Below are 26,452 nucleotides of genomic sequence, written 5' to 3'. Positions count from 1 at the left end.
AAACCGTGTAGGTCTCAAGAGGAACATTGGAGGAAGTACCGTTTACAAGCAAACTTTGACAATGTTTATAACGCAACAAAAAGAAATTTAGTTTAATCAAAGTATTTTCTGATGGAGATCTTTACACATTTTTAGGACAATTTCATAAACTAAATCTAGGATTAGAACGAAGGACACTGCAGACACCGGAGGTATAAGTACATATTCGGACCCGCAGAAAACAACTCGTGCAGAAGAGGAAGAAAAAGAAACAGCATTGGGGACAAAATTACCCTTGTTTGGGTATAATTTGGAACACTATATGAAGTATATCAAAAGGGTGCATAGGTACTGCCAACGAAAGAATCTCTACTTGAACAGCCAGGTTCACAATAGACTTGTTTGTGAACCAGGGCTCACAGGGCAGAGGGGCAATGAGGATGATGATAAATTGGTCAAGGAAAGTTCATCTACATACTAATCGACCTGAACCCTTTTGCTGCATACCGACTGCCAAAACCGTAAATACATCAAACAGTGGGCTATGAAGAAGTCCTCGGTTTGATAGTGTTTCAGGACAGCAAGCGAAAAGTTCATCAAGTAACCATCAAAGAAACTAACGGCAGAACTACTGTACGTAGTTTTACGATTAATATAACAGTCGCACTGCTGGCTAGACACTGCACTCTCCGGAGGTCTAGTCTAAACATACCTTCAAGACAGACACATACATTTAAATAAAAGTACAAAAGTATGCTGTTTCTGACAAATTCACCAATTTTCTTAGCGTAGCATTGACCAAGGAGATGGATGGGATTGCATCAAGGCCCTGTCAGACATTTGGTAAAACAACACAATTACATTTGAGTAGCAGAGCACACAAGAGGAGCAACGAGGAGGCCAAGGACAATTCTAAGAATACCAATCGATCCTGAATCCTTTTGCGCCATGTTCGCAATCGTAAAATCGTAGATCCATCAGACAGTGAATACATTGAGAATACGTCCTCCGTTCAATGGGATTATATTCCAGGACAGAGACTGGCAAAATGTTCATCAAATGGCCATAGCAGAAACTAAAGGCAGAACTACTAAACCAAGTGTTAGGAGTAGAATGACAGTTGGATTGCTGTCTCGCCATTGCAGACTCGGAGCAACAGAACCAAACCTGTGCAGTTGAGGTCCTCTGTTCTGGTCTTATGCAGGCTGAGATTCCTATTCTGGAACCAAAGAAGACCCTGAAGGATTCATGTGGGAGCTCTTAACAGAGCGTTGGATCTGATGAAAAGCTTAACGAAAAGTTCTAGATAATAGTGATTGCACGATAGACCAATATTAGTAGCGGTGTGCATGGTTGCAAAGAAGTCGAGATTCCTTTAAACTTTTACCTTAACCTTAACATACCGGGAAGTAGTGTTAGATGACAACACCCGACTGAACTTTGACCTGGGACATATTGCTACTGGAATGTTAGTAGGACTGCTGACTGAACATGTAGAAACAAGTCTGAGCCGGATTTTGCCAGGAAGTTGCAGTCTGTTGTAGGGGACCTATGCAGTTTGGGAGTTATACTCCTGCAGTGAGTGCCAATGCGTGAAGGATACACACAGGAGTCCTTAAAAGCTTTGGATCTGGTAAAAAGCTTTATTTTTATTATTTTCAGACACTGGTTAATTATAAAAGGATTGAGCAGACCTAGGGAATATACAGGCGTGCCCACGATTTCTGCACATTGTTGATGCCAGTGATGGCTGTATATAAACTAATAAAGTTTAACATTTTCATTCACTAAAAGACAATTTATTTAAAAAAAATATTGTTAATCGATGTGATGAATTAAGCACGTACATTTGAAGCAGCCAATGAAGGAATGTCCTCTTGATGCCTTAATCCAAGAGGATTGGATATAACCTTAAAGGTGTACATACAGCCAGGTCCCTCATCTAGGATCTCTCATAAATTTCAGGTTCGGTAGGAAGTTCGATTTACAGTTGTATTCGTTGAGGCTGAAATTGGGAAGGGCGTCTATTTCTTTCACTGGGGGCGAATATCCAGCTTGTTCTACCGTGGTGCCGCTTGCAGTAGGCACGTAAGGTTTCTCCTCAGTGGGTACGCTTTTACCTATTGTCTTGACCATATCGGCGCAAGTGCCTGTATGAAGGGTTCTAGGTATTTTGACGAATGCTTCTTTTTTCTTGGTGACGAATATGTCTTTCGGGAGTTTGATCTTCCTCAACGACATGGTAACCTTGTCGGGCCGTTTTTCTTGCGTCAGCATGTGAAGCAATGTTTTCTGCTTTTTTCTTTTCGGCTTAGTGATACATTTCTGCTTGGAAGGATCGGCTAACGGCACTGTGACCGGTACTCTCAGCTTTTCTTTGAGCGCCTGTTTGAAACTTTTAGAAAACTCTTTATCCTCATACTTTAAAGTGTGATAGCAGTTGGGGAATAAGGTCAAATATTTGGAGAGTTTGGTGTCGAGAATTTCATCAGACTTTCTGGTAAGAACGACGTTCTTATAAGGGTTCCTTCCTGCGCTTTCAGTTATAAGCATCGTTTTAGATGCTATGGTGTTCTTTATCGGTTTTATTTTGGGAGTCTTCATCGCGTTAAATTTATAAAGCAATTGCTTATTCTTCAACAGTTCCTTTTTTAATACGAGTGTATTCTTTTCATTGTGTTTTTGTGCAGCCGTTCGCCTTCTGAAAAACGATTTCAACGTTCTATGCAGTCTATCGCTTACAGTATTTTCCGAAAAGTTCTTGGTCTTTTTATTTTTCTTCGACTTCTCTAATTGCTGGCTTTGGATAAGTTGTAAGGGGGTTGTAGCTTTCCCTTGCTTTTTGAAGATTTCATTGTTTTGCTGGCCTGATTCGGAAGGAACAAAGTTTAGTCTTTGCACCTTTGCTTCATTTTCTCTAATTTCGGACTCAGTTTTCTCGTTGTCCTCTGTTGTTGAGACTTCTTCGTCTATTGTGGCAAATTTAGGTTTCATGTTAGAATTGCGCGGTGAACGGCTTTTTTCGTTTTGTGAATTAGCTTCGGCACAACTTTCGGCTTTCTCGTTTTTTATACTTTTATTAACAGGATTGATCACGATGACTTTTTTCGGGACTTCCGCCATCGCTTTGAGTTCCTGTTCTTTCAACTCGGCCAACTTTTTGGCCTCTTCAAGAAGTTTGACTTTGTCTTTCGGTTTGAGGAAATTCTTTCGAGTTGCCGGCAACATTTGGAGCAAGTTTTTAAAAGAACCAGACTTTTTGTCCTCCTGGGACATTTCAGCTGGAATATCCTCCATTTTTGGAGGTTCTTCTTTTTTCGCTTCTTTTTTCACTTCTTTTGTTACTTCTTTTTTTAATTCTTTTTTCACTTCTTCTACCCGGACTTCCTTTACTTTCGATGATTTTTCCGCATGTGCAGTGAGTATCTGCAAAAGGGTCATGTTTTTATCGTCTTTACGCTTGAGCTCTTCTTTGACATTCGGAACTTTGCTTTCCGCCTGCTGTTTTTTCTCCTCGACCTTTCGTTCCCTGTATTTCATATCAACTTCGGTCTTGTTATCTGCTGATTTCGAAGTCAAGTCTTGCTTCGTGGCGTTTTCTTCGGCCAGGGTCGTTTGCAAATTGACTTTCATTTGTTTCTGTAAAAGGTTCTTGACACCCTTCGACTCGATTGATGCCTTTTCAACTGGTACAAATTTTACTAATTCAGCGGTTTTAGCCAGTTTTGGAGGGTACAAGAGCTTTGGTGCTGCTTTTGAATTAACTCCTTTGACGTGAACTTTTAACTTGTGCTTTTTTATCTGTTTTGGCACCAATTTGGTCGCGTCGTCCTTAAGCTCCTTTTTCGATTCACTTTGACTCAATTTAGAAGGTGTTTTTAATGAATTTTTACTCTCTTTTGCACCTTCATCTTTTAAATCGTTGGGGTTCTTTTCTTCGATGACGGTGGTTTTACAAAACAAAGCTTTTCCCTTGAAGGGTTCGCCGATGTACGCTTTTAAAGGCTGTTCTATTTCAGCCAAATCGTAACTTTTTACTTGTTCCATTCTGACTTCTTTTTTAACCTCTTTTGTCTCTTGTTTGATCGGTTTTTTCACATTTTCCGTTGACATCGACTCCACCTTTGACGGTTTAACTACTGAAGTTTCAGGAACTTTTCCTTTCATTAATGGATAATTCGTGTTGATTTTGGTCGGAGAGACGGTTGGTTTTCGCTTTTGGTTGTCTTTACGAGTAAACAGGACGGACTTTTGTACGTTGGACGCTCTCTTTTCAGCAATGCGCTGCAATTTCATAGCCATTAGCGTTTCCCTCTTCGCCTGCTCAATCAACTTTTCCTGCTTTTTCGAAGTGAACTTTTCTTTTTCATGATCTTCTATGGCAAAGGAAAACGGCTTGGGCTTGGCGAGTTTTTCCGTCGTTTTCGAGCCCAAGGAAATTTTCGGTTTGTTTTTCTCTAGGATTTCACTGATTTTCTTCAGATCGGTTTTATTGTCTATTTCTTTCCGATTATTTTCAACGTTTGATTCGCTGGCTTTCAATACGTTTTCAATTTTGACCTGGACGACTGGTTTTTGTTTCAATGGTTTCTTTTTGACTTCCTCGATCTCTTCAGGGTTTTCTTTTTTCCCCTTGGGCGGATTTTCCATGGCCTGTTTATTTTGGGCGATGATCTGTTCCGTTTTTTTAATCAATGTGCTCAGGACGTTCGTTGAAGTTGATTTTTTTATAACGGGCTTTTCAGATTTGGCGTTGTCACTATTCGCCTGAGCATTAGGTTTTACTAAAAAATGGTTTTCCTTTTGTAAATCGGGTTCGTCTTTCTTTTCACCGGCGTTTTTCCCCACATTTTCAGTTTTATCTTGTACTTCAGAATAGTTTGGAATTTGCCACTGTTCACTTACCGCGGTTTTATTCATAAGACGAAATTCTGGGTATGGCGCGGTGTCTTCTTTTTCATCCTGAGTCTTCATCTGGAAAAGCCTGTCTATAGGATTCACCATGGCTGGTTTGGCACGCTTTGCCCTCTTCTCCAGTATGTCTTTCGGATATTTTTCATCTTGACCGGAGGAAGAATAAGGCAAGAGCATGTTCTTCGGTTTCGTGTCGACGTTGGTGAGGTCCGAGGACAGATCGAACGCCGGTGAGACCTGTTGATTCAAGACCGGGAATGGCTGAGTGGCAACCCTCCTCCAGTAAATCCCGGCCTTGTCGATGTCCTTCTTCATGCTCGAGATGGCTTTATTCACCAAATTCTGTTCCATACTCGTCAGAGTGGGTATGCCGAACCTTTGCGTCACACCGTGCCGGCCCAACATGACAGGCAGGGCGAAATAATCGATCCCCGGCACTGCAGTCGTCTTCGTTAAGGCGATGTCCGTGACGTTCGGTTCTCCTCTCAGCCCTGCCATAATCGTGTTGACAAATCTTGACGTCGCATACGCTTTGTTCAAAGATTCCGGACATTTCTTCTTCTTCCTCACTTCCACCTCGCCCTTTTTTATTCCTTTTATTATCTTTTCTTTTATGTCCTAAAAAGAAAAAAAAACTGATGAGTCTTCAAACCAGATTATTGGCATATTAACTAGTAATACAGACTCGTTTTACTAAATAGACAAAGAATACCTAATTACTACGTAAATTAGCCCATTAATCTCTGGTTAAATGATTAACCAGCTGTTATTAAACATCTCTAGCACCTACTCCTGAATTATAATAGGCAAGAAGATGTAAAGAACGACCATTTCATACATAAATTTAAAGACACGGAAGAACCCAACCGATCTTAAAGACCTTCCGAAGAAGGTCGAAACGTTTCAATGGGTTAAAAAAGAAATGTACGGGCTCAGCGTCTGCGTGTTGCCTCTGCCTGCTTATAACCCTGATTGAATGCTACCGTTCTACATGTCTACTTATGCGTATTTGTTCCAAGGCAATGTGAAAGCTACGAAAACACGAAATTATGACTCGAAGATGTTTAATCTGTATGATAACTCATTTAAACCGTCTGCCTCTTGCCTCTCCCTACTTATAGACCTGGCCGCGTGCCACCGATCTACAGTAGTATCTACCCAATTGCGCATTTGTTACGAGACATTACAAAAGCTATGAGAACACGAAATTATGATTCGAAAGGTTTAATGTGTATGATAACTCATTGAAACCGTCTACCTCTTGCCTCTCCCTACTTATAGACCTGGCCGCGTGCCACCGATCTACAGTAGTATCTACCCAATTGCGCATTTGTTACGAGACATTACAAAAGCTATGAGAACACGAAATTATGATTCGAAAGGTTTAATGTGTATGATAACTCATTGAAACCGTCTACCTCTTGCCTCTCCCTACTTATAGACCTGGCCGCGTGCCACCGATCTACAGTAGTATCTACCCAATTGCGCATTTGTTACGAGACAATATAAAAGCTATGAGAACACAAAGTTATGATTCAAAAAGATTTTATGTTTATGATAACACATATAAACCGTCTCTCTCTACCGCGTGCCGCCAATCTACTGTCGTTTCTCCTAATTGTTCGTTTTCCTCTTCCCTCCTTATATCCCTAAGGTTTATATCACTTAATAATGTCAAAACAAGTTCTGAGCCTCCAGTTTGATCAACGACAGGAAATATTTCTGTACGAAATCCCTTTGATAAAAGTCAAAAAGCGTTATAACTGGTCGAAGTGCAACAATAAAAAAAAGAAGAAAATGCAAGGCATGTATAGTAATAGGTTTTCATGACTGCTTACTGTTTAAAATCGTGAATTTCTAACTTTACAACATTACGAAAATAACAATCGATATGCTATAATAAGATATAATTTTGAATTATTAATATTTAGTTTAAAAAATTATTTTATTGTTACAACGGTAAATCAAGTAAGCAGCTTTCTTGCAATGTGGCAGCTAAAGGAAACCTTAGGAGGAGAAAAATACAATAAATGATAGTGCTCAAAACGTATTTATTGGAACGTGTAAAAGTATAAAATGGAACATAAAAAAATCAGGCGATGACGAATATAAAATAAAACAAGTTTATATATAACCGATGGACAAATAGGCCGGCAGCTCTTCTTCTGGACCTGGGAGATTTTCGCACGTTTCATCTAGTATTTGGTTTATTGGTGTGAACTGGGTTGATTTTGTTTTGGTGAGCATCTCTCCGACGAGATTCTGTTCAACGTTCTGCCTTTTGTCGTTGACTTTCACCAGAGCCGTTTCTTTGCAAGGAGGTCCTAGGATAATCACTTCCTTCCAGTTGTTCTCTTTGGTCGAATGTTTCTTGAAATAGTCCATGATGTATTTGAGTAGTTTCTCGTCGTCGTGGTAAAAGTCGTCGAGGGGGGCGTTCCTACTGTCGACGGACCGTATGCCGTCAGCGAGCTGTGTGGTTCCGTTGGCATCGCGGTTCACGAGTAAGATCAACAGAGAAGTCGCCGTCACAGCGGTAAGTACTATCAGACCGGTGGGTAAGACGTTCTGGAAACTGTCCCTGTCGTTGACATGCTGATCAAAATTCTGAAAAGACAGTTTCTCCACTCTTCCAAATTTCGGTACGTCGAATTCGAGAATTTCTTTCAATTCGGGCGCGCAGAGTTTCTTATCGTAGGCAAACTCTTTGTGGTCCAGGTCAAACGGCGGCAGCTTGCAATTCTTTCCTAACTCTAAATCTTTATGGTTCATCTCGAAAGGATGGAGCCTGTAGCAGGAGATGGACTGTACTCTTTGGTTTGTCGAATCCGTGTTGAGGCCCCTGATCCCGGCGATAGTGCCTGATTTTTTACATTGTTTAAACGGGTGTGCGAATATCGGAGTGAAAGTTCTGGCGTTGCAGCAAATGCCTTCGTCTTTCTTTTCGTCGAAAAACAGGTAAACGTTGGAGCGTGCAAAAGGCAGGGCTCTGTCCGTGTGAGGGAATGGGGATGTCTGTACTGATTTTTCGTGAAATACGGACACACGTGGCATACCAATCCCTGGTGCGTTCCCATTCGAGTTTAACCGTTTTGAACTTAAGGCGGACGACATCTGCACCAGCTTAGAAATGAGCTGATGTTGTAGCGGGATCATGGTCGGTATTCGTTTAAGCCACTTAAATTTAGACACTACACACTAATCTAAATTTTTTTTTACAAAACTAGCATAACCATAGTTACCGTTGGCAAGAACGAATTCGGCCTCGCTTGAGAGAAAATGGGCACTCTCGTCTCTTCGGATGATCCACCGATCACCGGAAGAACCACCTGTCGGGCATCCGCCTTTAGATGTGCTGCCAGCAAAGAATTCGCCCTTATGTTATCTACGGTGGTCGCACCGAGAACTTTGTTACAATTGAAGCATCCGTGATGGACAAGCATCTGCGTAATTAACGGCAGCAAGCAATTGACGGGCGATGCAGCAACAACAACGATCGCCTAAAACAATAGCAAAGGACAAACTTAACCTAGATTCGTATAGTCATATTTTAATCAAAAATCAACAATACCAGTTTAGGATTTGATAGTTTATCTTACAATAAGTTAATTTTAACCTGAGAAATTGTATAATTTGGTATATGGTATTTGTTTTAAAAAGGATGCACCTATTGCAGAACATTAACAGATCACCTTGGCCAGCATAACATAAAAATAGGAACAGGATGATCGGAGGTGATGAAGCTCCTTACATATTTCATCACAACTGTGAGATTTCTGCATGGAGTCTGAAAGGTGATGAACCTGTAGTCTGGCCGTTTGTGATCATTTTGGTTTGCCTATCCTCTCGTTTGGCCAGTCAAATTTGTTTTGGCTCTTCACCACCTCTAGTTATAAATCTCTGCGTTCTTAACCTCTCAATCATCATCAACAGTGATAACATAAAGAATAAAAAAAAAACATTGGCCCAATTACTGATCCTTGGGGAACACCACACTTTACCTCTAATTGACTAGATTTTGCATTACTTTTTTATGACACTTAAGTACTATGTTTAAAAAAGTTTGAGTAGAAACTTAATACATTTCCTCTTATTCCAAAATATTCTAATTTCCTTAGTAATAAATCATCAATTGTGACCTGTGTCAAAGGCTTTAGTTAGATCACATAAGATTACATTTCTAGTTTGTTAATCTTCAAGACTTGATATATTATAACATGATTTTTTTTTAACAAATCATTTATTGACATTCCTTTCTGATATCCATATTGAGAAGGAGAGATGTTATTTTTCACTAGGTAAGAATATTAAGCTACATATTAAGGATAGCAATTTCACAAAAACCCCATGTCAGCTAAATGGAAACAGGTGAATTAAGTATTATGTAGCTGAACTTTAATCTAGTCTAGTTAGGAAATATTTATTTACTTATTTAAATTATTTTATTTATTAATTTTTAAAAAGTATACAGTAGGCACTTACTTCTGGTGCTGCGCTTGCAATCGCGTTAGCGTAGTCTAATATTTTTGGCGCAGAGTACGCAAATGGATCTGCTATATTCATGTTTTCGCTTGATGCCTCTTCGCCGATAACAATGATGTGGGCATCCTGAAAGTTCGTAATATAGACAATACACGACATTCTTATACATTTTTATGGTTAAAGCCACAAGCAATTATGAAGATTGTTTATTGAGGTTATTAGATATTCAAATCAATAATTTTTTAAATTAATAATTAATCGCTTATATTTAGTGGTCTGATTGACCCAATTATTACTTTCAATTAATTAACATTTTTATGTAACGTTTTGGTCAAAATGAAAAAGTTGGCGTCATGAGCGGGATTCGAACCCACGACCTTTGGCTCAATACGCCGCCGCTCTAACCACTTGAGTTATCGTGACTTCGATCTACTCGGACACCAACTCCCCGTCTCAACCTACAATCGAATTTTCCCTTCTTTTGCCATTTTTCAAATGTCGTGTAATCAGAATGCGATTCTCGGTGACACAACTGGAGAGCTGTTAGTGAAGTTATAGATTGTTTTATTTATTAAATCCATTATATTTAGTGGTCCGATGGACCAAATTACTTCTTTCAATTAATTAACATTTTTATGTAAGGTTTTGGTCGAAATAAATAATTATGTTTAATAAGGTTTTTTAATAATTAATGTTTATTATTTATAAACAACTCTCATTGGATAAAGGTCAGCTGGATGACTTTTAATCACTGAAATATTTTAAAAATCTATCTAGTTAATAAAAGACAAGCTGAAAACAAAAAAGTATCTACAGCCATGTGACTGAAGTAATGCAGAAGGGAAAAAATCGGAATTCACCTTCAGTGCAGTTTTAAGCTGTTCTTTGCCCAAAAATGCTTTGACTTTGCACTGCGTGTTCAAGCCTGCGACATCAAGAGCCGGGTCGATGTTGTGCTCATCGTAGAGCTTGATGCATTTGATGAAAGGGGATTGTTTGAGCAGCAGCGAGGACGTCCTCCCGAAGAGTGTGCTCAGCCCGATGAATGATACCTGTTGAAATAAAACGAGATAAGTACAGTGTTTAAAACGTTTCAAATGCGTAACGATATTACCTGAAATTTCTGCATTCCGTATAATCAATGGCACTAAAGTCTTGAAATGTTACATTGTTTGCTTGTAATACATTTTTATTTACACTAAAATTTGGACTCCTTTATTTTAGAATTTTTTTTAAGTATTGAAAGATTTGTCTACTTATCCCTCCTACACATATGTTTTATTTTTCTTAATTCAGTACATCTGTATATTTCAATGTTCTCATTTAATGCTTTAGTATTTTATTAATTGAGTGGTATACATTTGAGCGGGCATTCCATTTAATGCCATTGATAGAAATAAAATTATGAAAATTTTATAAAGAACTCATTAAATTCACTATTTTTCGTGGTCCGCTTGACCAATTAATATCATTCAATTAATTAAGGTTTTAAGTTGAGATAAAAAGTCAGTGTCACGAGCGGGATTCGAACCCACGACCTTCGGCTTGATACGCTGCTACTCTACCACATGAGCTATCAAGACTTCGATTCACTTGGGCACTAACTTCCCATCTCAACCCCACCTTTTGAATTTTCCTTCCTTTTTGCCATTTTTCAAATGTCGAGTAATCTATTTGATTCTCGGTGACAAAGGAGGGAAAATTCAAAAGGTGGGGTTGAGATGGGAAGTTAGTGTCCGAGGGGATCGAAGTCACGATAGACCAAGTGGTAGAGTAGCGGCTTATCAAGTCAAAGGTCGTGGTTCGAAACCCGCTCGTGACACTGACTTTTTTTATTTCAACTTAAAACCTTAATTAATCAAATTTATAAAGAACCTTGTTTCAGCATTTTGCCAAATTTGATGATCCGTTAAAATTATGTACATCTTATAAAGAAAACTAAAACGATAATTATTGAGCAAAGATTTTAATTATTTAGTATCTGCAGATAAATCATATTTGATCATACTGCTCTGCCTATTCTAGCTGGTTTTGTCTGACTGCTGTGTTTCAGCATTTTGCCATATTCGGTGGTTAGTCAAAATTATAGAAATCTTGTAAAGAAAATTAAATACAACCAGCACACCACGACCAGTATTGGTCTATTGTGCATTTTAACATAGAAGCATGCTCATATCGTTGTGATAAAAAATCTAACAGGAAAAATGATGGTCCTTAATAATACAAGCTGATGTCTTTAACCTAAAATATTTGAAGCTCTCTCAGCCTCACAAGTGGAATTTAGCCAACATCTAGTGCACTGAGTAGCTGTACCGAGTAGTCAGTACCATCCTAAACACCTGTGAGGAAAATATTTTTTTCTTTTTTTCTCGACACAGAAAACTCGTAGTGTGTGGGCCCCAGGATTACTACACAAATTTAAAGTCAATTTGTCAAACGCCTATTTCAGACTCATCACTCATGGGTAGAACGTTTGAAGTAAAATACATTGTTTACATAACATTTATTACAATAACACCAATAATAAACTGCAATCACAGGATTGATAAGGAAAAAACTTTAACCATAATGATAAACATTTCTATGAATGTATAAATATTCATAAACATTTGAAATTATATACATACAAAATTAATTATTTACAATTTACAATTTGTAAAGATTTTTATTTATGTACATATCACTAAGTTAAATGCAACTAATACATATCACATTATTTTTTATTGTTTAAAGTAATACCACATGTGGAAAAGGTCCAGTGTCAATTTTAAAAAAATTTTTGCAACATTAATGACTGATTAGTCACCCCTGATAAAACACCAAGTATAAATAAAGAATATAATTTTAAAATTAAACTTTATCCTGTACTATCTAATGGTAGAATTAACTAATTCAAAAATAAAAATGAGCGTAGAATATTTTGTCGGAAAATATTAAAACAGTCTACCACACAGTGATCTAGGAGTGAATACATGCACTAGGGAGTCCCAGCCGCAATCAGCAATCTGCCCCTTGACGTGATTGTTAAAATCAAGCCCGTAGACAAATTCCGAGTGGTGCCTGATTGTCTCACAAGGTTGGGAGGATAGTTTAAAATCCCATATCCTGAAAATGCCACGATTTGTTAAAGGATAAAAGATTTTTTTATTTATTCAGTTACCTGGTTGTAAAATCATAAGCGACAGAAGCGAGTATGGAAGGCATGTGCGGAGAAAATTGTATTTTGCGCACAGCATAATCACAGCCCTGAAAAAATAATTAAAACTTATAATTTGTAAAAAAAAGTAAATAAATCGTTAATTATACAATTTGTTCGAAAATATGATTCCCTAGAAAACGTATATCCCAGCCTCTTATTAGTCCGTCGGAACCACCTGTTGCAAGAAGGTTTTGGTCGAACTTACACCAGCTGCATGTGAGTACTTCAGCATCATGGGCTTTGATCGTCATAGATGCTTTCTCACTTATTTTTGAATTCCATATACTCAACATTCCATCCCCTAAAAAATACACTATTAATAAAATTTTCTTGATTGAGTAGAAAAAGAAAATACCTGACACTGAAGCGAAGCAAGATGGTACAAGAGGTGACCACATAGCGTTATAAACTAACTGCTCATGACCTTCGTAAGTCGCTAAAGAAAACTGCCTGAGCGGATCCCACTAAACATTTTAAACAAAATTTATAATTTTATTTATGACTGTAAGTAAAGAGTATATACCAATTTTATCGTGCGGTCCCATGAGGCTGATAAAATTAGTGGCTCTCTCCTGGCTGGGCTCCAGTCTACGCTGTATACCTCTTTTTTGTGTTCCTTCATCCTTTGCAGCGGGTCCTGTAAATTTAGCCAGTAATATCAACATTCAAAGATGGGAGATATGTATGGATATTGTGACATTACCGATGTGTTGACGTCCCAGATGTGGAGGACACCGTCACCACTTCCGGCCACAACAATGTTGGGATCCGTCTCACTCCAGACAACATCAAAAAGGCCATCTTGCCATTCATATGCTGAGTACTCAACAAGATTCCCTTCAGGAGTTAGGTCGAGGACAAATAAAGTACCTCCTCCTGGATACAAAAAGCAAACTGTCAAATTTTCTAAACTAATTTTCTTTTGATGTATTGTTAACTTTTAATAATATAATATTGGATAAACTAGGTTTTTTTAAAATATACTAAGCTTTATCAAATATATCAAAAGTAAAAAATTATTGTTAAGAATTTCATCCAGGAACTGTTGATTTCATTTACTTTCAATTGTCTGTGTTGTACCCCAAAATAGTAAACACTGTCTTCAGCATACAGTTGGTTTAATAGATTTAATGATAAAAATAAAAATGGTTTATGACAAAGTTTCACCTGCGAGGCCGTAGTACTGGGACGTGGCACAGACAAGCCTGTCCCCATGAAAAGGTGAGAAGCGCACTGAGTACCCATGGCGGTACGGCGTCAAAAATGAAGTCATGGTAGAAAAAAGCTAATCTGTAAACAAAACAAAAAAATGATCAGAGTCGAACAAAACAAAACCAACAACAAGGAAAAACATATTAGACTGTTATGATAAAGTAGACCTCTTGACTTTTATCAGGTAACCCAGACCTTTGGGTGAACAATTCCCGACATTTTTTTAAATATTCTGTTCACACAAAAGTTTTTGTGTTTAGATGATTTCACTTTGAGGTACCTAAGCACAACAATTTGTGCTGTGTTGCCTAGGATATGAGACCTTGTGTCAGGAGTCAGAAAAATCTGCGCCCTTTAGGGTTTTTATCAGGTCACCGTCTTACAAGATAACTACGTAGTTTGAAATAAAATATAAATATAATCGAAAGGAATACGTGCAGACAAAATCGAAAAGGTCATCGCCTCACAGGCGTGAAATAGTGTTAGCAACTGCTCNAAATTATAAACAATTACGTTTCCCTGGTGGGAGAGAGTGCTGATTGCAATTCTGAGAATGCCACCTGCATCTCAGCATTGCAATCTGATAATATCCGATAACTTATATATATATATATATTTATAGCATCTGGCCAATGATAGATGGATAATTTAAATTTTTATTTATTTATTATACTGAAGACATATTTCAGTTTATACAAGATTATAATTTGAGAATTATTTTTATAAACGTCCTGACCTTTAAAAACTTGGGCTTTTTTCTAAGCAAAGTAACAGTTGTAAGGCGTAAATAAAATGAAAACATACTTGGTAAGGTTTCACTAATTTGATTTTAAAGTATTAATTTTTCTGTTGGGTAATGTCTTAAATCCTATTAGCCCTTTGCATAAAAGGGAGGTCGCCCTACACACTCGTTCACAGTTTGGATTGGCATTTTCACAACTGTACTCCTACTTTTCAAAAAACTTGCCCTTCGTCAACTGTGACCTTGAGATTAGGTGTTGAATCCGGTGTTTAAATTATTTCCATCAGTACAGGCTTACAGGAGAGACAATCAAATGACTTCATTCCTCGGAACTTGCGCCGTAGTCGCAGTCAAAGTTTTTAAAAAGACAACACCTAATGGTAAGAGGAAGTCTTAACTAGGAAGAACCTGAAAAATAAACCGGATCGGTTTGTTTTAGGCAAGGTCACAGTCTACCTTGGCAAGAGAGACTTCATCGACCATCTAGACCATTGCGATCCGATCGAAGGCGTAGTTGTAGTTGACAATGACTACCTCAAGGGGAGAAAGATCTACGGCATGGTAAGAACTTACATTCGCTCATCTTTACGTTTGCCCCCATCAAACTGTGCCACTTTCCTACCCAAAGTCATCCTCATCTATCATCATGGATAGAAAACAACTTTTGGAAGACTATTTAAGACAAAGTGGCTAACATTCTGCTTCATTTCACAACTAATAACAAGAACACCATTCTTAGAATCCTAGATAACAAACAGGTCTTTAATAGAAGATGGCCGTCCTTACTGTAGATGATCAACTTCACTTTGCCCAATATCTGTTTAAAGCCAAGAACCTTCTAGAGAAACCTTTAACCTCACTTTATTTGTTCCCTCAACATTCTCCTTCTTACCAGATCAGCAATATTACCCAGACATGTAAGCTCTGCCCTACCATTCTAGAACAATACAACCATCTTAAGAAGTCCCCCGCCCAGGACGGGTCTAACTTTTCTGGGATAATAGCACAACTTTAGAATGTTCCTTTCCCTAATGTTGAGAAGCTTAGAAGAATGGTCTTTCTAACTCTCGTCCTAATGTCAGTTTGTTGAACTTAGTTTAGTGAAGATAGTTGTTTAAAACAAAGTACCTATTTCTTTGGGAGTTGTTATAACCTTGGGTATGTATATACCATTACTCTTTTGCGAGGAACTATTTCAGCCTTACCTTACCCTATTTGTTTTGATACTTTCTTTCAAGCTAATTCTTCTCAATGCGAACTATGAAAGACTCTACCTTTAGACCTCCCTGAAATAGCGACGTCTTTACAAGCCACCTCATGTTTTAACTAATGGTATAAGGTACCTCTAAGGTCAATCCACTAAATGCTTTTTCCGTTGAAATAGGCTCTTTCAGAAATGGGAAAGGAAACATTTCAAAAATCCTTTATGTTAATTTTTCAAGGGCCATTCAGCATCCTACCAAGTCAGACGATGGCCTTGTTCAATTCGTGACATTTGTTCATCTTTTCGGTCTGACGGTTATTCTCCTAGTTTATTGGACTATTATTTTATTTCTTTTTTAAAGAGGAGCTCTTGCTTTACTATATTCGAAAATTTGACATGTTCCTTAGGTCTCGACCACGTACAGATTTGGACGTGAAGAGGATGAGGTCATGGGCCTCAAGTTCAGCAAAGAAATGGTCCTTGCTAAGGATCAGGTGGTACCTGCGGCCAGTGAGAAACAAGAACTTAGCCCGATCCAGGAGAAGTTGATCCGCAAATTCGGGCCGAACAACGCATTTCCATTCGTGTTCAAGTTCCCTCCGAACGCTCCGTCGTCGATCACACTCCAGCCCGGCGAAGACGACATGGGGAAACCGCTCGGAGTCGAGTACAGTATCAAGACCTTCGTGGCGGACAACCCTGACGATAGGAGCCACAAGAGATCATCGGTCACTCTTGCTATCAAGAAGGTACAACTCGTTCTTACAATAAATCAAGAAACAGAGTAAATAGGTATTTTTGCAGTTGCAATACGCTCCAACGACACGCAGCCGCCGCCAGCCGAGCTCCCTAGTCAGCAAGGGGTTCACGTTTTCAACAGGGAAACTCAACCTCGAGGTGACTCTCGATAAGGAGGTCTACTTCCACGGCGAGCAGATCGCTGCCAATGTCGTCGTGAGCAACAACTCGAGGAAGTCTGTCCGCAACATCAAGGTGTTCGCAGTACAGCACTGCGAAGTTACCATGATCAACGGGCAATACTCAAAACACGTCGCTGGCCTGGAAACACGCGAAGGATGCCCGATAACACCTGGAGCGTCCTTTACAAAAGTCTTCTATGTCGTTCCTCTCGCTTCGAGCAACAAGGACCGTCGTGGAATCGCTTTGGATGGACATCTTAAGGTATAAAAATAAATAACTATCATTTAAAGATCGTGAGATGCGGACTTGTGTTATGTAAATTTTCTTTATCGTTCCAACATTGCGATCTTTATTGACTTCATCTGCAGGGCAACATACATCGCAATTACATCCAAATATCTGGATAAGAAGGTAAAACAACATATCTATTGCAAAAAACCCAAACAAAATCCTACAGCACTCGCTACGCACCAATTTGAACACAAATACAATTTCGACTTCAACAATCCAAAAATATTACACACAGAACAAAACAAACATAAACGCAACTTTTTAGAAATGGTTTACATCAACAGAGATAAACACAGCATCAATTACAGAACAGACACATATAAAATCAGCAGCAGCTAAGGTAATATCATAAAACCAATTTGATATCAATAACATGCAACAACATATAAAACAATCATTATACTCCACCAAACAATTCTACTCTAAATTCCCAACAATTTATCTCTCCTTTCCCTAATAATCCCATCTGTAATAATCCTGAAAGGCTAACTACACCCTAATGACCAACCATTACAGTTTTTTCCATTGTCGGCCCTTTCACCTCAAAGTTGACCCATAGAAAAATGAATTTCTGTCCCTCTTTCCTTCCCCACTCCTTCAAAATCAAACATGTAAACAAAAAACATTAATATCTCACTAACACTCAGCACGATACATAATCGTGACACATCTACATGGAAAACACATACTTTGAGGAGTAAAAATACTTTGAAATGTTTATAAATCCCAGGCCCTGAAGATGATCTCAATAAAGATCGAAACGTTGGCACAATAAAGAAAATGTTTTTTAAAATCTACATCACACCAGACCGCATTTCACGATCTCTAAATAATCATTAATTAACACTAAATACTACATATAATAAATAATATTTTGAAAACGTGTAGGGTGTTATGGAGTCTAGGTTTGCTGAATACCCTGGCACAGCATGTATTCCTATCGCCCAACCCTTAGTTCAGAATACTGTTAGGTCTAAAAAAGTACTGATTAAGTTCCAAGGAGGTCCAATTTGGACTTTGATTACACATCGTCTCTTGGCTCTATCTAATCTGTTGCTTCGCAGTGAAAAAAATATGAGGTTTCTTCATTTTCTTTCACAGAAGTGTTCAGATGCCCGGTTAAGCATGTTCCAATATTGTTTCTAAAAATTAAAGTATCTTAAAATGATTGGCTTTTATCTGGTCCTTGGTCTACGAGTCTTCTGGTTTGATATAGTTCTGTTAAAAGTACTTCTGTAGATGAAAGGTCGTGTATTCAATTGACGGTGATAACAGACCGAATGTTTTTTATTTCCAGGACGATGATGTTAATCTTGCTTCTTCGACTCTTGTCCCGGAAGGGAAAAGTCCAGCGGAAGCTCTCGGTATCGTAATTTCATACTCCCTCAGGGTGAAATTGAACTGCGGTACACTCGGAGGTGAACTGGTGACCGATGTGCCTTTCAAGCTTCTTCATCCGGCTCCAGGTAGGCCTTCTTTATTGTTTATTGTTTCGTTAAAAATACATAAAACAATATTATTTCAGGTTTCGTCGAGAAAGAGAAGGCTTTGAAAAAATCCAAGAGCATCGAGCGTTCACGTTATGAGAACTCATGCTACGCGGACGACGACGACAACATCGTCTTTGAAGATTTCGCCCGCTTGCGCATGAACGAGTCGATAGACGAAGGAAACTAAAAACCACCGGCCTAGAAATTTTTACTTTTTATTTTCCGCTTTTATTTTTCACTTGCATTTTTAAACACGGGGGAGAATGATTTCTTAGTCGCCCTAGCGATAGCGGTCTCAACAGCGTTGTTTCAGTTTTATTAAACTTTTTATTTCGAAAAGTTCCTTTTTAATAATAATAAATCTGAATTCCGTTGCCAAAATGTTTTGTGGACAGTGCGGGCAACCTTAAAGCCCTGATGTCAATTAATTGAAAATATCTGTTATTTTTAAATTAATTTGACTGAAAGACGATAGAAGACTTGTGTACATTATTATTTAACTCTTTGAAAATGTGATTTTCATTTGAAATTTTCTTTAAGAATTTTCATCTGTTAGACTGTTTAGTTTGCTTTTAAGTTGAAAATATTATAAACTGCACCTGAATGATAAAATATACACATGATGAAAAAGCTTTGATTTATTTTCAATTAATTAAGTTTTTGATTGAGATAAAAAAAGTCAGCGTCACAAGCGGGATTCGAACCCATGACCTTCGGCTAAATACGCCGCTGCTCTACCACTTGAGCTATCGTGACTTCGATCCACTCGGACACCAACTTCCCATCTTAACCCTTATTTATCTTATTTAGTCAAGCGGACCACGAAACCTAATAAAAAAAAATAATAATAAAAAACTTTGATTTATATTCAAGAAGACACCCCCTATTAATGAAAGGCAAGTTTTCTTTAAAATCAAAATTAAGGTGAATATATCAACAGGTGAATTTATGGAAAAATCATTTGACCATACCTGTCGACTGATCCTTCTCCTCAGGGCCCAGTAGACGATTGAGGACTAAAAGGGCTGTCCAAGTTCCAACCCTTTCGTCGGACCGAGCCCAGAGGAGGGATGACCAGCCCTTCCCCCCTTTAAACTGTCCATCTTCTTCGCTGGGCTGAGCATCAATCAGGCCCTCTCACCCCTCCAACGGACAATCAAAATTTATATGACGGATTTACGCACCGTTTCCCATGGAAAGAGTGGTACTTTAAGTACACAACGGAGGTTACGTGTACAAATAATCAAGTGAGGACGGTTAACCCGGAAAAAATCGTTAAATTTATATTCTAGATGTTATTTTATTATAGCCCAAAGATAAAATGCAATCACTAAGTAACATATATATAAAAAAGAAGTCTACCTTATCTAAAACAGTTCATAATTTGACCTGTCGTACAAAGAAACAACCAATATGAGCAGAAAGTTTCTGAAATCCATTCGCTGTTTGAATAAACCGTGAACACTTTAAACTTAACAAAATGCTCTTTGTATGAAAATAAAGACAAATATTGTTTATACTTTATTTGTCGGGTTGTAAAACTGACAAGAAAATAAGCGAGGACGGTCAGACGACGGCTGCCCACTGTCTACACTAGCAAGCCACCCAAAAAATTGATCCTCTGGTCTCTTCGTGCAGTAACGTACATGACGGAAATAAAATATAATGTATTCAATTTTAGCGTAAGTTATACCATAATTTAAATTAAAATGTGTTGACAACAGTTTTATACTTTAATGAGCCTAAAATAAGCTGTAAGGTTCGGAGCCGATATGATATACAGGGTGTCCTGAAAGATATTAGAAACCATAAAAGTTTTTGAAGATATTTTAGAATTTTATCCTTTTTCGGCTTTTTTTTCTTCCTTTCTTTACTTCTCCTTTTCTATGTGAAGTTCAAATGTGATTAATGTCTATTTGTAAGTTTCTTTATCATCTCGCAAATTCCCTCGCTCACTCTTGATATTGTCCTCGTCTTTCTCTCCCTCTCTCTCCTTTATCTATCTGCCTAATCTATCCACCTGTCTATATATCCATCAACTATGACTAGGTCTATATCCATTTTATTACTTATCTAATATAAATATAGAATAGATAAATTGCTAAACTAAATGTAGAATGGATATTTCGATTGATACAGTATTTTGTCCTTCTCTCTCACTCACTCTCTCTCTCTCTCTCTCGCTCGGTCTCTTTATCTCACTCTCCATTTTCGGCCTTTGCCTGTCTGTCTATTTACTTTTAACATCTTTATGTACTTTTACCTGCTATCTTGCTAATTATTTATTTAATCTTGGTCTCTTCCTTTCTTTATCATTCTGCCTAATCTACCTACCTTCCTTTTTATTTATCAATCTACTATGACTAGGTCTATATCTATTTCATTATTTTTGTATTCTAAACTTATTCATATACAGTATCTTTACTAGTTTTTTTATCTCTCTCTCTCCTTCTCTCTCTCTCTCTCTCTCTTCCTTCTCTCTCCTTCTCCCTCACCCTCTCTCTCTCTCTCACACTCTCTCTCTCTCGCTCGTTCTCTCTATCTCACTCTCCATTTTCGGCCTTTGCCTGTCTGTCTGTTTACTTTTAACATCTGTATGTACTTTTACCTGCTATCTTGCTAATTATTTATTTAATCTTGGTCTCTTCCTTTCTTTATCATTCTGCCTAATCTACCTACCTTCCTTTTTATTTATCAATCTACTATGACTAGGTCTATATCTATTTCATTATTTATGTATTCTAAATTTATTCATATACACTATCTTTACTAGTTTCTTTATCTCTCTCTCCTTCTCTCTCTCTTCCTTCTCTCTCTCTCTCCCTCCCTCACCCTCTCACTCTCTCTCTCACTCTCTCTCTCTCTCTCACTCTCTCTCTTTCTCCGTGTTTCTGCCTATGCCTGACTGTATGTTTACTTTCATCTTATTATCTAATTTTATGTACTATCTTGCTATTTACCTATTTACTTTTGGTCTTTTCCTCTCTCTATCTGTCGGCTTAATGATTCCTACATACTTTCTACCATCTCCAGGTCTCTAACTATTGTATTCTAATATATTTATATACAGCATATTTATATGTTTCTCTATCTCTCTCCTTCTTTCACTATCTCTCACTCTCCGTGTTTCTTCTATGCCTGACTTGCTGTTTACTTTCATCTTCAGTTATTTACTTTTACGTATTACCTTGCTATTTACCTATTTATTCTTGGTCTTTCCCTCTCTTTATCCATTTGCCTAATGTACCTACATGCCTATCAATTATCATTAAGGCATTGTCAATCTATTTCATTATTTTTCTATTCTATATTATTTATATACAGTATCTTTACTAGTTTCTCTATCTCTCTCCTTCTTTCATACTCTCTCACTCTCAATCTCTCGCGCTATCTTCTTCACTCACTCTTGGTCATGTTCTTGTCACCTTCTGTATCTAACTTAGTAACTCTCTCTCTCTCTCTCTCTCTGCTATCTCACTCTCGCTCTCCGTATTTCTGGATTTGCCTGTCTTTGTTTTACTCTCTTTCTTAACCTCTCTTTAATTTTCTTTGTCATCTCGCAATCTCCTTCACTCACTCTTGGTCATGACCTTGTCACCTTTTTATCTGTGTCCCACTTGGTATCTTTCTATTACTCTCTCTATTCCTCTACTTCTTTTTATTTTCTCTATAAAATTATATCATCTCCCTATTTCCCTCATTCACCCTTAGTCTTTTCCTCTCTCCGTCTTCCTGCTAATTCTCCCTACTCATTATCGATCTATTATCATTATATGTAGTACATCAATATACAATATTTTTTCTTGCTTTTGTTTTGTCTGTATAATCTGTATTTTGTGTAGTACATGTCTTTGTGGGTCTCTCTCTCTTTGTCTCTCTTTCTCCCATCCTTTCTCTCTCTCCATTTCTATGTTGCTATCGACGAAACTATGCATTTATCTGTATATTTTACTCTACCCATCTGCCAATGTCACTTACTACATTGCTTAGTTTCTTTGCCTTCTCTTTTTATTCCAAAACCCAAATAATTGCATAATTTAACCCATATTAATCTCCATACGATATAAAATGTCAGACGTGGCCGATAGATAAATGTCAGCGGTTCGAATTGGCCTAGTACGGGCCGGCTTGGATCAGGGATTATCAAACATCTCGAGAGTCCATCCGCGCTCGCTCGACATCCGGAAAAACCAGCCTATCTCGTTTTGAATTTCTCCGAATGTATTAAGATTAAGATCTTGAAACGAGATATCCACCCTTTGCAGCCGTTTCCGAAACGTCAACCTGAAATAACGCCCGTAGCATAAAATCATGTTTCGACCTTCGTACATTTTTAAAGTCCAGGAAATGTTCTCGTGCCAGGCCCCTACGAGGGAAAGGGTGCCGTCGCGTGTTAAGGCCCCACAGTCCGACGCAATCTGGCCTCTCAAGGATGAGAAATTCACCGGTTCCTTGTGATAATTGGATATCCTCGATGAGAAAGATTAATTCAACGACGTGATGACTATTAATCACTTATGCAAATAAACTACGCCCGTAAATTTACATCTAGGAGGAGGTGTGTGTGTTTATAATTGTGCCACCCGAAGTATTTAATCGAAAAACTACCAATGTTGATCATTGATCGTTGAGTTATTATTTTTGCCAAAACACCTTTTCCCACAGTCGTTCCCCGTTTAAATCCGACTCGGGATGAAATAGGGTAGAACAAACAGCCGAGGCAATTAACTGCCCGACCCTTTTCTCAGGTTTCGTTTCAACCCCTATTTGGACAATAGGAAGGGTCCTTTAATGAGTGACAGACCACTGGTCATGATGATCTATGCGAATTATGCTTAAAGATCCGGGACGGAACCTGTTTCCGGGGAGTCGTTAATTAATTAATTACCAGTGTCTGTTTTACCCTTTGTAATGCTGGCACTGAAGTAGGGGGAGAATCATTTCAAAATAAATTTACATTCTAATGAGACTCCATTTATGAAAATATATTATTGTAGTGTAATAGAGGAGGCTGGTATGATAGGATTAAAAAAATATCGATGCACGATAATATCAAAAAGGATCAGTAATGAAATACCGATAATACCGGTATAAAAGGTAGAAAAGAGTGGAGAGAGAGAGAGAGAGAGAGAGAGAGAGAGAGAGACTTAGTAAAAGATACTGTATATAAATATATAAAGAATAGAAAAATAATGAAATAGATAGACAATGCCCTAGTGATAGTTAATAGATAGGCATGTGGGTACATTAGGCAAATAGATAAAAATAGGGAAAGACCAAGAATAAATAGGTAAATAGCAAGATAGTAGGTAAAAGTAGATAAAGAAAATGAAACAAAACAGACAGTCAGGCATAGACAGAAAAACAGAGAGAGAGAGGGAGAGGGAGAGGGAGTGATAGGGAGAGAGAGAGGGAGAGGGAGAGGGAGAGGGAGTGAGAGAAGGAGAGGGAGAGAGAGAGACTTAGTAAAAGATACTGTATATAAATATATATAGAATAGAAAAATAATGAAATAGATAGACAATGCCCTAGTGATAGTTAATAAATAGGCATGTGGGTACATTAGGCAAATAGATAAAAAGAGGGAAAGACCAAGAATAAATAGGTAAATAGCAATATAGTAGGTAAAAATAGATAAAGAAGATGAAACAAAACAGACAGTCAGGCATTGACAGAAAAACGGAGAAAGGGAGAGGGAGAGGGAGAGAGAGGAGAGAGAGAGAGTGAGAGAGGAGAGAGTGTGTGAGAGAGTGAGAGAGGGAGAGAGATAGAAGGAGAGAAAAATAGAGAAACTAGTAAAGATACTATATATGACTATATTTATACTAGATAAATAATGAAATACATATAGACCTAGTGATAGTAGACGGATATATAAAAAAGGAAGGTAGGTAGATTAGGCAGAATGATAAAGAAAGGAAGAGACCAAGATTAAATAAGTAATTAGCAAGATAGTAGGTAAAAGTAGATAAAGAGGAAAACAGGCAGACAGACATAGACAGAAAATTGAGAGTGAGTGGGTGAAAGGATATATATATATATATATATATATATATATATATAGAGAGAGAGAGAGAGAGAGAGAGAGAGAGCGAAATATTTTATCAATAAAAGCCTTGGAAAATGTGCTTTACATGCATTTTTTTAGTAGAGCGGATCTTGACTGTTGCGAACAAAAAGCTTAAGCACGAACACCGTACGGTTAGGTGTGAAGTTGCCGGTTGGGTTTGCGGTAGATAATCCTGTGAGATACCAGTTTAGCTACAAAGGCGCATTGCACCCCTTGGAAGGTCCCTCCGGTAGGATTTTTATCTCGTCGCGTTCCCCCCGCCCGGTTACAAAGGGGCAACGTTTTGTCGGATCCTTAATGTTTATGTTGGTATATAATTTTCCTTTTTTTGCCCCGCATCCCTGCCCGTGGTCAGCGGAAACCCGTTCCCGAAGAAAGACGGCCGCTTAATTCGTGAAGCCCCAATGTTTGCCGGCCTGGACCTGTAATAAATCACAAACAGAAGATGGGGTGAGGGTCATCACAATGAGAGACCTTCCCTTTGTCATATATTGTCTTTCCATCCATTCAAACCATCCAGCAACGATTCCTCTGCATATTCGTAGTTAAGCATATGAGACTGTCTTCATATGAAATAATAAAACTGTCCTATCAAAGCAAAGTAAAACTCTTTTCAAGAAAGACAAAAAGGGCCAAAATACGGATATCACTGAGAGAACACACTTAAGCTTGTGCCATACTTAACGCGAACCAACATCGCATTGGAGGTTAACATTAGTAATTACAATACGCATAATAAAAAAATCGGGCGTTTTCTCAGCAATTAGAAACTACACCACACCAGTTCATTCCACATTCTATGTACCTTTTTATGACATTTCACACCAACCTCTCATTAGTTTAATTTAATAAAGTTCAAGCACGAAAAAATGTGTCTAACTATTTTAATAAAGAGAAAGAACAAAATATTGTTTATTATGTTCAGCGTTCATTCGCCCTGTGGGTCCGCGATTTCTCGTTTGTTTCGGTTGTGACAGCATTGTTCAAAAACATAACGAGGCACATCATAAAAGTAAGTATAATTTGTCTGCTATATCGTTAAAAGCCCGCACCAGAAATAAACTTAATTAAACACATCTCACGCAACATACCTACAGCGGACAAAAAACTGGCTCAAACCCATACACAACAACACAAACAAACAAATACAAAACACATTACACACAAAAAGCCAACAAAAAAATAACACGCAACCTACACTAAAACTACACACAAGAACTAAAAAACAAATACAAAACACATCTACGCACACACACACACACACACACACACACACACACACACACACACACACACACACACACACACACACACCAACGAACAATTACAAAAAATAACCTACAAATAAACCAGTTACAAGCACAAATACCAAACCAAAGACAAACAAATTACAAATACATATACTACACAGATATAAACAAAACCTACGCACACAAATCAATAAAAACACAACCTGCCACAAATATAAATAAAAATCCAAACAGTAGCTGCACATAAACTACACACGCGTATAGAGATAAAAAAATAAAACCTACGCAAAAACTACACACACCCCAGGGAAAAAAAACCAAACAGGTCTTATAAAAACACTACCCATACACAAACCAAGAAACGTATACAAAACGCATCCTACACACAAACCACATAACTTTATCCCTAAACGTAAATAAAAAACAAGCATCAACTGTAACTGCACGTAAACATACAAATAAATGTATACATATAAATATAACTAGCACATACACCTAAATGCAAACATACATATTTAAGTACTCATACACAGATATAAAACACGCACATACGCATACGCGCACACACACCAACAACAAATAAAAAACAGAACATCAAAAGCTCACAAAATTTTTATATGTTGGAGTCGTTTGTAGGAGAAATTGCTCGGTGAAACACTCCTTCACACTGCAGCACAAATAAAAAATGAAACACACTC

At 37.9% G+C, this 26,452-nt stretch overlaps 3 protein-coding genes across 3 annotated transcripts in view; 1 reads left to right on the top strand and 2 right to left on the bottom strand.

Moving 5' to 3' along the window:
• Positions 1–1,747: 1,747 nt before the first annotated feature.
• On the bottom strand, positions 1,748–10,671 carry LOC106667641 (early endosome antigen 1-like). The gene is made up of 5 exons (XM_014395717.2): positions 10,490–10,671; positions 10,236–10,427; positions 9,376–9,501; positions 8,136–8,393; positions 1,748–5,511 (listed from the first exon to the last, which is right to left on the bottom strand). Exons 1-5 carry the CDS (start codon positions 10,502–10,504, stop codon positions 1,918–1,920), a joined length of 4,185 nt encoding a protein of 1,394 aa, XP_014251203.2. The 5' UTR covers positions 10,505–10,671; the 3' UTR covers positions 1,748–1,917.
• Positions 10,672–11,859: 1,188 nt separating this feature from the next.
• The window catches only part of LOC106667526 (peroxisomal targeting signal 2 receptor), an 85,806-nt gene continuing 71,213 nt past the window's right edge, over positions 11,860–26,452 (bottom strand). Inside the window, exons 3-9 of the mRNA XM_014395521.2 lie at positions 13,742–13,864; positions 13,278–13,450; positions 13,098–13,211; positions 12,930–13,038; positions 12,682–12,875; positions 12,536–12,621; positions 11,860–12,480 (exon numbers count right to left, since the gene is read on the bottom strand). Of these exons, the coding sequence (XP_014251007.1) occupies positions 12,309–12,480; positions 12,536–12,621; positions 12,682–12,875; positions 12,930–13,038; positions 13,098–13,211; positions 13,278–13,450; positions 13,742–13,847 (954 nt within the window). The 5' untranslated portion in view covers positions 13,848–13,864 and the 3' untranslated portion in view covers positions 11,860–12,308. The remainder of the gene's footprint in view (positions 12,481–12,535; positions 12,622–12,681; positions 12,876–12,929; positions 13,039–13,097; positions 13,212–13,277; positions 13,451–13,741; positions 13,865–26,452) is intronic.
• On the top strand, positions 14,691–19,066 carry LOC106667527 (arrestin homolog). Its single transcript, XM_014395522.2, has 6 exons — positions 14,691–14,908; positions 14,968–15,089; positions 16,140–16,481; positions 16,537–16,914; positions 18,242–18,410; positions 18,470–19,066. The coding sequence occupies exons 1-6, from the start codon at positions 14,842–14,844 to the stop codon at positions 18,619–18,621; spliced, it is 1,230 nt and encodes a 409-aa protein (XP_014251008.1). The 5' UTR covers positions 14,691–14,841; the 3' UTR covers positions 18,622–19,066.

This window comes from Cimex lectularius, unplaced genomic scaffold (genome assembly GCF_000648675.2).
Source record: "Cimex lectularius strain Harlan isolate CLEC.00 unplaced genomic scaffold, Clec_2.1 scaffold307, whole genome shotgun sequence".
NCBI classification, from domain to species: domain Eukaryota; kingdom Metazoa; phylum Arthropoda; class Insecta; order Hemiptera; family Cimicidae; genus Cimex; species Cimex lectularius.
Note: the sequence above shows the minus strand (reverse complement) of the source record. Positions and strands in the feature narration are given on the sequence as shown.

Bases quoted from the DNA above. Each gene is read 5' to 3' on its own strand.
- LOC106667641 (XM_014395717.2), bottom strand. The intron at 9,502-10,235 runs GTGAATTCCGAT...ACGAACTTTCAG, and splicing joins AGCTTAAAACTGCACTGAAG to GATGCCCACATCATTGTTAT. The intron at 8,394-9,375 runs GTAAGTGCCTAC...CTATTGTTTTAG, and splicing joins TTGCAAGCGCAGCACCAGAA to GCGATCGTTGTTGTTGCTGC.
- LOC106667527 (XM_014395522.2), top strand. From the start codon at position 14,842: ATGACTTCATTCCTCGGAACTTGCGCCGTAGTCGCAGTCAAAGTTTTT. The intron at 14,909-14,967 runs GTAAGAGGAAGT...GGTTTGTTTTAG, and splicing joins TAAAAAGACAACACCTAATG to GCAAGGTCACAGTCTACCTT. The intron at 18,411-18,469 runs GTAGGCCTTCTT...ATATTATTTCAG, and splicing joins GCTTCTTCATCCGGCTCCAG to GTTTCGTCGAGAAAGAGAAG.